At 38.6% G+C, this 12,576-nt stretch overlaps 1 protein-coding gene across 4 annotated transcripts in view; it reads left to right on the top strand.

The window, feature by feature from the left end:
- LOC125041589 overlaps positions 1-11,089 on the top strand; it is a 24,124-nt gene extending 13,035 nt beyond the window's left edge. For 2 of the 4 annotated variants that reach the window (XM_047636648.1, XM_047636642.1), the window contains exons 2-16: positions 1,090-1,369; positions 4,077-4,415; positions 4,561-4,821; positions 5,136-5,222; positions 5,500-5,672; positions 5,994-6,297; positions 6,529-6,636; positions 6,820-6,908; positions 7,049-7,220; positions 7,380-7,601; positions 7,794-8,009; positions 8,153-8,318; positions 8,594-8,743; positions 8,890-8,996; positions 9,177-11,089. In XM_047636648.1, coding sequence (XP_047492604.1) covers positions 1,097-1,369; positions 4,077-4,415; positions 4,561-4,821; positions 5,136-5,222; positions 5,500-5,672; positions 5,994-6,297; positions 6,529-6,636; positions 6,820-6,908; positions 7,049-7,220; positions 7,380-7,601; positions 7,794-8,009; positions 8,153-8,318; positions 8,594-8,743; positions 8,890-8,996; positions 9,177-9,293 — 2,784 coding nt within the window. In that variant the 5' untranslated portion in view covers positions 1,090-1,096 and the 3' untranslated portion in view covers positions 9,294-11,089. The remainder of the gene's footprint in view (positions 1-1,089; positions 1,370-4,076; positions 4,416-4,560; positions 4,822-5,135; positions 5,223-5,499; positions 5,673-5,993; positions 6,298-6,528; positions 6,637-6,819; positions 6,909-7,048; positions 7,221-7,379; positions 7,602-7,793; positions 8,010-8,152; positions 8,319-8,593; positions 8,744-8,889; positions 8,997-9,176) is intronic. The other 2 variants (XM_047636658.1, XM_047636667.1) reach the window with 2 other exon arrangements.
- Positions 11,090-12,576: the final 1,487 nt, after the last annotated feature.

Genomic DNA, 12,576 nt, shown 5'->3' on the forward strand with positions numbered 1-12,576 from the left:
ATTTATCTTTTATCTCTATATTCCTTTTACGCCCACTATCACGGTCTTTGGCAATGAGAAGCGATATTACCTGCAATAATGACAAACGTTCTGAAGCTAAAAGTTCGATAATTAAAAAAAAAATAGACTTTGCATAATGTACGTTCTTGAAATGAAATGTATTTACCGGAGTCGTACGCATGCGCTCTGATACGCACCACCGTTTTGAAATATGCACGTGGTCACAGAAAACGGACAGATTAATTAAAAACACCTGTTGACATGGTGGGCGGGAGTATTTCAACGCGTTGCCACTTTTTTTCCCCTCTCTCCGCCTCGCAGTTTTAATGTTTCATTTTACTACTGAGTGAGAACAGTAACGATTGCCTTTATTGTTGCGATGATGGCATTCACAAATTGTTTAATCCTACAGGAACAGAAACTCTAATGAAATAAAATGGAATATGATCTTTACATATGAGAGTATGCTATATTCAGTATCTATTGTCATCACGTCATTGTTGTCAACAAATCGCAATTACGCAAGAAAACATTTACGTGTTATTATGGGCTACTGCATAGTTTTTGATAGAGAGCTTGCACTATAAATGCAGATTAAGGGCTGTAGTCCCTTATGTTAGCTGATGCTCCTGAACATAGCAAAATTATCTGTGAATTACATGTCTGGTTAACAACGCACATTTCCTCATGGTTAAATGTGACTCGTGAACGTACCCTGAAAATCATCAAGAAATGTTGCTGTCAGGACCCATATTCCTCAAAGCAGAAGCTCAGATCTGCAATTCTGAAAAAAACAAAAAATAATAATTGGCATTATAAGTTATTAGAATGAGGTCCCTACCTCATAACATCATAACTGCACCATCATTAGCTGCTGCTTTTACTCAACTACAGTCATCCCCATATTCTTGTCCTTTTCTCCTTCATCTTCAGTTTCCTTCACTCACCTGCGTCGCCTATCATATCCTCACCCTCCCCTTCTGCGCCCTCCATATCTGCTACCATTTAAAGTAATCTTAATTGATTATCTCTCGACGTTAATATTATATCAGGTATTGACGCGACTTTAACTCACCTCATTTATTCCAGATCCAAAATGTCATCAGGTGGTGAGCCACCCACATCCCAGGCTTTTACGCCGTTTTGGATTGCTGGGCCCGGCTCGCCCTCCACCCCCGTCGTTGGCAACCCAGTGGCTAACCCCGTGCCCAGTGCTGACCTCGGCACTCTTGGAGGACCTGGTGTGGCCAGCAATGTACAGCCAACAATGTCACAGGACATTACTACAATGGCTAATGCGGTTCCCCATGATGACTTCACAAATGGTCTTCCAGAAGTGCAGGCGCCTCCACAGCCACAACAAACTGGGGTAAGATGATTCTCTCTCTCTCTCTCTCTCTCTCTCTCTCTCTCTCTCTCTCTCTCTCTCTCTCTCTCTCTCTCTCGCTCTCGCTCTCTCTCTCTCTCGCTCTCTCTCGCTCTCTCTCGCTCTCTCTCGCTCTCTCTCTCTCTCTCTCTCTCTCTCTCTCTCTCTCTCTCTCTCTCTCTCTCTCTCTCTCTCTCTCTCTCTCTCTCTCTCTCTCTCTCTCTCTCTCTCTTTATTTCTGTCTGTCTGTCCTCTCTTTCTCTTTTTATTTATCTCTGTTCTCTCTTTCTCTTTTCCTTTCTCTGTCCTCTCTTTCTTCTCTTTCTCTTTTTATTTCTCTCTGTCCTCTCTTTCTCTTTTTATTTCTGTCTGTCCTCTCTTTCTCTTTTCCTTTCTGTCTGTCCTCTCTTTCTCTTTTTCTTTTTCTCTGTCCTCTCTTTCTCTTTCTCACTGCCCTCTCTTTGTAATAATACGTGTGAAGATTATCCCACTTGCTGCCACCAGTGCAATAATGTGTAGAGTACGTGTTCCTCTGTGATATCACAGTTGGTTAAAATATGTTTGCTAGAGTACAGAGGACAGGCCTGGCAGAGACGTCCAGACAGGAGCGCCGTGCCATGCCCGCGAGGGCGGGCGGTCTTTATGAGCTTGAGGTATTGAGCTAGTTTTTGAGGTGATCACAGGATATAGTTTGAAAATGTCACTAAATATGGGACAATGGAAAACATTAATCTTTAGTAGGAGTATCAGTGCAGACTGTTTTATGGCAGTGATAGGTTCTTGTGGTCACGTGTTTGGACGGGGACACTGGGTATGTCAGTACAATTAAATCGTGAACATTTGAAAACTACAGTTTCGTCAATAATAATGATAACAAATATAGTGTTTTAGAATGAGCACATTTTAAGTATAATCAAGATATTAGTTTACATGTGATCGGCGGAAAAGGTCGGAATTGCTTGCTCTGGAGGCACTTTGTTATTGTTGGTCCGTTCTGGCCCCATGGCAGAGTTGGCACTGGCGATGACCAGTAGAGTGCTGGGTACTATGGGAAGTCGAGGGTGGGTAGAGGGGAGAGGTCATTAAATCGCTCGGCTGCCTAACCAAGATCGTCCTCGATCCGGTCGGCGGCCTAGGGAGCTTGTTCGCACAGATCATTGTTCCGAAGCGCAAGTGGTCTTGACGGGAGCAGCAGTGGTGATCGGTCACGGAGCTCGTCAATCGTTTCACAGGTCGCTTGAAGACATGGTTAACTTGCCAAGCGCCGTGTCAGTCGTAAATGACACGCACACCGGTCTAGAAGATTCTAGACCAAGTTGTTGGCGTTGAGACGGGGACTTGTCGGAGAATCGTGAGAACGAAGTCATGAAAGGATCAAGATCACGTTGTTGGTGGGGAGGATTCGTCATCTTGGGAGAGGAAGGGTACCATGGTGATGGCGTCATGAGGTTCGACATGACTATTCTTGCCAGGGTCACCCGAACAGGGCAACAGGTATGGTGAGTGAAGCGAGATGCGGCGAGGACGTCAGGCGAGACGAGACGAGACGAGACGAGATGCTGCTAGGACGTCAGGCGGCGCTCACCAGCGGGCGAGACGACGGCGATGTTAACGGAGCGAGCGAGACTTGGCGAGGGCAGCGACGTGGTGATCCGAGAGTCAAGGTCAACAGTGGGCTTCAGCACGGGGCGTCTGACTCTGAGGACAACAAACGAGAACAACAGTACCATATCTTGGCGACAGAAGATATAATGCCATATCTCAGTTACAATATCAACACGAATTCATAATGATTAGGAATTGACTGACCATGTCAGCGATTCGAAATGGAGTGTTAAGTGCAACATTCACCTGAGAGATTGAAGGCAGTAATGAACACTCGAGATTGCTGGAGGAAATTACGTGTTTACAGAGCTATGCAAAATGTAGGAATGATTCTCCACGAAAATGATATCTAGGATTCAGGTAGATAGGTCATACTTAGAATATATTTCCTTCAGGGAAATATATTCTCCCTCTCCCTCCCTCTCTCCCCCTCTCCCCCTCTCCCCCTCTCCCCCTCTCCCCCTCTCCCCCTCTCCCCCTCTCCCCCTCTCCCCCTCTTCCTCCTCTCCCTCCACTCTCTCCCTCCACTCTCTCCCTCTCTCTCTCTCCCTCTCTCTCTCTCTCTCTCTCTCTCTCTCTCTCTCTCTCTCTCTCTCTCTCTCTCTCTCTCTCTCTCTCTCTCCCTCTCTCTCCCTCTCTCCCTCCCCCTCCCTCCCTCCCCCCTCTCCCTCCCCCCTCTCCCTCCCCCCCCTCCCCCTCCCCCCTCCCCCTCCCCCTCCCCCTCTCCCTCCCCCCTCTCCCTCCCCCTCCCTCCCTCCCTCTCCCTTTCCCTCCCCCTCCCCCTCCCCCTCCCCCTCCCTCCCTCCCTCCCTCCCTCCCTCCCTCCCTCCCTCCCTCCCTCCCTCCCTCCCTCCCTCCCTCCCTCCCCTAGCATCCCACCTCCCCCCACATATATATATTTGTCTTTATGTATTTATACAGGTCTTTATTATGTTATGTATATGCATATTTATATGTAAAAGCATGCTTATATAAAATTATACCTGTAGTTTAAAATGAAGCTAGGGGTACAGGTCTTAATACTGTGCACATTGCTTTCTTCGCAGGACCTTAAGGAATAAGTCTTTACAAAAGGTACTAACCAAAAGTTTTACATGTTCAACAGCCACCAGAACCACAACCACTACCTGAACCTCAGCAGCCAGAACCCACACTAGAAGCTCCTCTTGAACCTGCACAAGTGCCACAGCAGCAACCACAGCAGCAGCAACAGCAGCAGCAGCCACAGCAGCAACCCCAACAGGCTGAAGTGAGTGTGGATGGAAATCCTCCTGCGTGTTCCAGCGGTGCCCCAGCCAAGTACTTCCCAGCTAATGTGGAAGAGACAAATGAAACCACCATAGATAATAAAATGAAGGCGAAGGTTCAGCGGAGGAGATTATCCCCATCACATAGAGAGATGATTATCGACCTTGTTTTCAATGAGAAGAAGACGTCTAGAGAGGTATGATTTGCATTTTGAAAAGTTATGAAATGTTACCAATTATGATATATCTTTGAGAACAAACATGAAAAGAAAGTTTTATATGATAAAAACCAATACTTTTTTTTCCAAGATATGTTTCTTAACTACATTTTTGATTCCCAAGGTTGCACGTTACATGGGTCTGCCTCAATCAACAGTCATGTCAGTGGTACAAGTATTCAAGAAAGAGCACCGTATACACAAAAAGACAGCCACGGGACGCAAACGCCGCCTAACAACTGCACAAGAGTTCCAGCTCTTCGAGATGTCACAGGAGAGAGATAACATATCAGTAGATGAGATACGTCGTCGCTTTTTGCAACAGTATCCTGAATTTGGTCACATATCAAAAACTACAATTTACAGAACATTGGAAAGAGGAAAGGTATATATTGTTGCAAACAGTAACACTTGTTAAATACAATAAATTCCAATTTTTTTCTGTGTAATTTCAGAAATAGCTTTATTGCAAAAAATTATATTATCATTCTATTTGAAATAAAATATGTAGAGATTAGGAAACCATGTTTTTTTACAATTTTTCACACAGAGATTAGTAGAAAATCACTCACTTTCGTATATATATTACCTAATATTTTTTCAAAGCATTAATATATGTAAAGAGGTAATTCTTTGTATAGCAAAGAGTGATAGAAATCCCCCAGAGTTATACCTACTAGTTCATTGCTTGATTTTCAGAAAGGATTAATAGGGATGGACCCTCCACCTGAGCGCTACTTGGAGCCAATAGAGCGTTACTGGCCCAAGAAGAGAGGGAGACCTCGGGTAAGTTTTAATCCATCCAGTTTGTAATATTTAGTTTTTTGGTCACTATAAATAATTTAAGGTTTTGGTGAAATCATAAAATATGAATAAGAGTGTTCAATATTGTGACCAGGATGAAAACTGGGTTGTAGTATATTGGTATTGATAGATATTTACACAAATTCAGAGAAAACATATGAAAAATAAGTCTTTCAAATGTGTGAATACGTGAATATTCTGTAGAATAGTCTATTGAAAGTAGGTACCAACAAAATATACCAGCGGGTGTTGCTATTAGCCCGTGTTCCAGAAGGCAGGTGCGGGGTCAGAATCATCTTCCATGAACAATGTGCTTGAGCCCAGTGTTAGCATTATGGAGGAGAGTGGACCTATTGAAACCAGTGCTGCCGACAAAGATATCAGCAGACAACGACGGTCGCTGTCTATTGCTGAGAGGGAGATGATTATTAGGTCAGTTTTTTTCTTCTTCTTCTTCTTCTTCTTCTTCTTCTTCTTCTTCTTCTTCTTCTTCTTCTTCTTCTTCTTCTTCTTCTTCTTTCTTTCTTTGTCATTTTTCTTTTTTTCCTTGTTTTTCTTCTTTTTTTCCTGTTCTTCCTGATTTTTTTTCTTACTTTGTTTTTTTTTATCAGTATTATGTTTACCAGTACTTTTTTTTTTTTAGTTCTAAGAAATAATTTGTTTATTGTTCATCTGAAACATTTTGTAAAAATAAATAAATAAATAAATATCTCATAAAAGTAACACTACACCATTCTTTCTCTCAACTTCCAGTCTTTTCTTCAATGAAAATCGAACCATAAGAGAGGTCGCAGATTTTATGCACTTAGCGAAGTCTACAGTCTCGTCAGTTGTTCAGGTCTTCAAGAAGGAGCACAGAATCCAACGGAAGACTTCCACGGGACGTAAGAAAAAGCTGTCCGATGAGCATGAGCACATGATCATGGATATCCTCTCCCAAAAGGAGGACATTACAATAGAAGAAACAAGAAATAGGTTCCTGTCTTTGAATCCCGATGTTCCTAATATTAGTAAGAGTACAATTTACAGAATAATGGAGAATTGTCAGTCAAAGCTGGTAAGATAATGCTGTAATTCAGTTATTTTATGAGTTTATTGATTTGAATGAATTAATAAAATTGTCAGAATATGCTCTTAGAACAATTAGGAAGTTCCTGTTATTCATATAAAAATAAAAAACAGTATGCTAATGACAAACTACATAATAAGTAATATACTCTTTAATCTTGATTTACCTATCAAATGTCAGAACATGGGTTAACCATCTAAATTTCAAATGTCTTTCCAGAGAGCTAGATCAGACATGGAGGTTTTTGTAGGCATTTTTGTTCATTCTACCGAAGACAACCCATTAATCATCATGCCAGGGATGGTTATGGGTGTTCTCAACACAAAGGTAACTATTACAGAAATGTTTTCCTTATAATTTTTATTATTTATTATGTTGCTCCCCAAGAATAAAGAAACATGGTATTTATCAGTTTAAAGAAAGACTATATGCAATTGGAATGGAAAGAGGAAAAATTGAAATATATGTGTGAAATTCTAAAGCTTAATTCCTTAATTTCATTTTTAACAGATTGAGTTTATGGAGAGCTTAGAAGAACTTGATCACCTCAAAGCAGAGTATTGTTTTACAGACTCAAACATTCACTACATGACTCCAAGGTAATTGATTTAGAGTAATGCTGTTATGTGAAAATGCCTTCTTCATAACATTTGGTGTGATGCTCATTATGAAATAGTATTGTATTTTCAAGATATAATTCTGGTTATATACAACATTTTTTCTCTCTGCAAAATAACAGCCAGTTTATGATGCCTGGGATGATAGACACACACATACATGCTTCTCAATTTCCTAACAATGGAGTGGCTATGGACTTGCCATTGCTGGAGTGGCTACAAACGTATACTTTCCCAACGGAAGCTAATTTTTCTGACACACTCTTTGCAAGAGAAGTCTATAGTAAAGTTGTGGTTAGTATTTTTACCTTCATTTTTTTTCTTCTGTAATGTTATTATGTTTATCTATAATTCCTTATGTTACAGTACTAATTTCTGTTGGCTTTCTTGTACTATACTAAGATTCTTTTCTTCTTTGAAAAAAGGGTGTATAAAGCTTTTGTAATTTCACAGGAACGTCTGTTGAGAAATGGAACAACAACAGCAGCATACTTTGGCACAATCCACTTAGAAGGTTCAAAAATTCTTGCTGATGTAGTTCATGACAAAGGTCAGCGTGCACTCATTGGAAAAGTAAATATGATGAGGAACTGCCCAGAATATTACCGGGAGATGAGTGTTCAGGAATCGATAAGAGACACGGAAGAATTTATACGCTATGTTAGAAGTATCCAGGCAAGTAGGAAGGTGTATTTTCTGATTCTAAGAAACATAGGCCACAAATATTGTACTTTTGTCTCCAGTTTGTCTGTTATTATTGCTTTAGATGAAATAATACTAGTATATCCAAATTTGGTATTTTGAAGGGAAAATGTGTGTCAATTATGAAAGAGACTACAAAATATTAATCTTTTATTTCATTTACAGTCCCCACTGGTACAACCTATTGTTACACCCCGGTTTGCCCCAACTTGCCCTGAGGATCAGCTAGCATCTCTGGGACAGCTGGCAGCTAAATATGGATGTCATATTCAAAGTCACCTTTGTGAGACTCAGCCTGAGTGCAATTGGGTCAAAGAGCTTTTCCCTTGGGCCAAATCATACACTGATGTTTATGACAGCATGAGACTACTTAGTGAGAAGGTAGGTGATATTTTTTTGGTTTGCATTGGTTGTGATACATTTATATTATATTTCACAATATCAAATGCAGCTTTTATCTCAATAACAAATTTAGTTTTGCTAAGGAAGTAAGATCTTATGTTCATTTATTTTCTCTTTTCCAGTCTGTCATGGCACATTGTATATGGCTAACTGATGACGAGATATATACCTTGCGAGAACGAGGAGTTGGTGTTTCTCACTGCCCAAATTCCAATGTATCCATTCGCTCTGGCCTTTGTGATATTCGGAGACTTTTGAATAGTGGATTAAAAGTCGGTCTAGGGACAGGTATGTCTGGAGTCACAATAGAATTTTATTTCATCTAAAAAATAAGTACAATTTACTCATGTCTGACACATTTTTTTTTTAGGCATAAAATTCATCCACTTACTTATATTTTATATATACACATTCTTGTGATATTAATGTTTGTTGATTCAAATTCATATCTCCTTTGTAAAATATTCAGCTGAGACTTCTTCGGATGTGCTTTATGGTTCTAGACATTTTATATAATTAATTGTGGTGCAAGGGAATCTAAGAGACATGTTTTACTCCTCCAGATTGCTCAGGTGGTTACTGTCCATCAATTTTAGATTCCATGCGACAGTCTCTACAAGTTTCCAACATCTTGGCTCTTGACCGAGATCAAGACTATCAGAGACTCACATACAAGGAAGCATTTAGAATGGCAACTCTTGGAGGTGCTAAAGGTACATACACATACCAAATGATGTATTTTACTGATTTAGTGCTGTGCATTCAAGTTACATGAATGTTTTACAGTCCTTTTCTTGAAGTGCATAATATGTAATTTTCTGTTTATCAGCTGTGAATGATATTTACTTTTTTCCCGCAGTACTGAATATGGAAGACCGCATTGGAAACTTTGAAATTGATAAAGAGTTTGATGCACTCCTCATTGATGTATCAGCTCCTGGGTCAGCCATTGATATATTCAGCAAGGTAAGGTTTACATAAATGACGTGAATATCTTATAAATGTCTTATTGTCATCTTTCATTAATCGAATCTAAGCATATTGGATAAAAAAGCTTATTGTATTTGTATTTAGTTGGTTTTCTATTACTTTATTTTATAATCAGATGCTTTTCTTGAATTATATCGAATAATAATTATATTCCAGGACACAGTGGAAGACAAGGTGCAGAAATTCATTTACACGGGTGATGATCGTAATATTGCTCGTGTGTATGTTGCCGGACACAGAATCCTCGACTTGCACAACAAGAATTTACATTAACCATACCTCGAGTCACAAAAGATATTAAGCTCGTCCAAAGTAGAGTGTTGTCTACTTGCTGGCCAGTTGGCGATATTCGCCAGAATTTTATAGGAAGAAGCAAAACGGTCTTGATCTGAGTTCTCTACTATATCCTAATTTTTAGATACTGGACATGAAATTACACTTCAGACACATCACTGTTATAAGTCTTTGCTGTATGCAAATTTAATACTCCAGATTTTGTATATAATGTTACTGACAAGTGTTAGGTGCAGAATTCTACTGATATTTATGAAGCTAGGAAAAGTGTAGAAAAAAAATGCTAGGAAGAGTTTAAAAAAGAATGATAAATAACCTGCAAGTCAGCTTATTGTTGACAAAGGAAACTTATTTTTCTATTCAAGAGAGAATGCCTTATGGGAGCAACAAAGATAAAGCCAGGTTTGGGAGAGCAGTTTTATGTGAGAATTGTTTGCTTGGTTACGGTTGGTGATAAGTGAATGAGAAATTGAAACTTTACTTAACCTTTTATTTCCTAAAAGAAAAGAAAAAATCTCAAATAGTGAACATCTAATCAAAATCTAGACAGGAATTCTTAAATAAGTTATACTTAATTTGCCAGAAATATAAGAGCTAATAATTGTACACCTAATTGGTAACAATAAATTGCAAATGGGTGTATTGTTAATACTATTATCATATCAGCTTGTTTGATTCTTACAAGACTATGCAAATTACTGATATCACAAGGGAGGTGTTTCTAAGTCTAAATTGCAATAGCTGTGAGAAAATCTATGCTTTTCTTTACAAATTGATGAAAATAGTAAAGACATAAAGCCACATTTTTGAGATATGCAATACTTTTTTGTATCTTCTATTTTAACTAACAGTTTTTATGAATATAGAAGTGAAGTGGCTCATTCCAGTACTTTCACAGGTTTGTGTCATAAAAAATTTACAGATAACAGTACGGATATGTTAGACATTATATCGTTGGTTGCACAGAAAATCACAAGCCATTTGTAAGGGTGCTGAATGGGTATATGTACTCTCTCGTGTGATATTGTATCATTTATGTTTATGCTTTACATGAATGGTCAGGAAAACAATGGCAGCTAAGCATCGTATGTAGAATTATGTATCTCTCTTTCCTTTAATGAAGTGACAATTGCCTTCAAGGCCAGTTATGAAGATGATGTTTTTTTATGTACAGGTTGACTGTTACATAAGCTTTCTGAACATGTTAATACTTGCATTAGCTACTTTTCTTTTCTTTATTCAGGAAATTGACCCTATATAGCATTTTGTAAGACATACATTTTACAAAGTAGTACTTGCATGCATACAGCTACATGACTGGATATTTCAGAAAAATATTTCAGAAAATATGTTCAGATTGATACTGGTTTCACAGTGCAAACCTACCTGTGTAATATGGTTGTGAAAATAGTTCGTAAAAAAAAAAAAAGAATTAAAAAGTCAAATAAGAAGGGCATTTGTATACTTGTAAAAAAAAAAAGTGAAGTGGACTTCATGATAATCACAATTGTCAGCATTATAAGTGTTGTTTCAGGTACCTTTTAGTGGTTGAATTATTGTCTGTATACTTATTTTTTTCTCACTACATGAAGTGCCAACTGTATACAGATAATAGTTAATTTACTATTTACTTCTTTCTTTTATGCTGATATGGCAACTAGAAGGGCAAAGTAAGCAATCACTTTTCAGCCTAAATGATGTGTATAATACTTAGTAGGTGAATATTTACATAAAATATATGAAGATTAAAATTTAAATAAAAAAATAACAAGTTACATTGGACTTTTAATGTGCTAACAGTCTCTGAAATCCTTTGTTAACTTGGAATGTATTATCTGGTGCCATTTCAGTTATCCAATATATGTAGACATTAAGGAAATACAGCTAGTGAGACATTGTATTTGTCTGTATTCAGTATTCCAGTGGACAAACACCCTAAATTTTTAAAAACTAGTAGCTGGACAGATAATTTTTGACTGTTACATCTACGGTGCTGATATTTTTAACTGCCTATGTTGGCATATTTTACAGTACTGAAGATGAAAACAGAAGTTATACAGTTCCAACAGAGGAGGTTAAACAAGTGAACTCATCTATTTTACATATGCAAAGCATAAATTCACATAAAGAGGAAAGTGGGAGTGCAATGCCTTTTTGTTATATTTCATTATACAGTATGGTAAACAAAGGACCTTAAATAGTAAGGCCTGAGGTGCTTTTCCAGGTCTTGGTGAAATCATTCCTGTTTACCACCGAAGTCTTTAACAGAGGATGTTCTGGATGCCTCATACTAAGAAAAAAATCAATATGATTTAATTTTGTAATTGGCATGTGTTAAAAAGTAGAATGATGTGCCTCCTCTATATGTAAATGACTAAGGTTATTCTTAGGGTAGGTCACATTCGTATTTTCTCATTTTCATGAAATATGCAGTATTCCTACAGCTATGTGATCACTTGTTATAGAGAAACACATTTATACAAATATATAATCTTTACTGTAATAATTTAAAAGAAAATGACTTCCTCCCTACCAGTTCTTGTGTAATAAAACTTTTGCAGAGACCAAAAAGGTATACAATCACTTGCTTTTACTTATATACATACAAATATACATTCACACACATGCGCACAAACATACAGATACACATTTTTCCCTGTTGCACACACACACACACACACACACACACACACACACACACACACACACACACACACACACACACACACACACACACACACACACACACACACACAAACACGTACACACGTACACACACACACGTACACACACACACGTACACACACACACACACGTACAAACACACACACACACGTACAAACACACACACACACGTACAAACACACACACACACGTACACACACACACACACACGTACACACACACACACACACACGTACACACACACACACACACACGTACACACACACACACACACACACACACACACACACACACACACACACACACACACACACACACACACACACACACACACACACACACACACACACACACACACACACACACACACACACACACACACACACACACACACACACACACACACACACACACACACACACACACACGTACACACACACACACACATACACAATAGATACATTATATACTTTCACGTATATATTTATATATTGTATATATGATTATGATAATTATGATGTAAGTTTCATAATTTCTCATGTCTGAGTCAAAAAAAAGCACTGAAGTATTTAGACAC

This window comes from Penaeus chinensis, chromosome 3, assembly GCF_019202785.1.
Source record: "Penaeus chinensis breed Huanghai No. 1 chromosome 3, ASM1920278v2, whole genome shotgun sequence".
Lineage (NCBI taxonomy): Eukaryota > Metazoa > Arthropoda > Malacostraca > Decapoda > Penaeidae > Penaeus > Penaeus chinensis.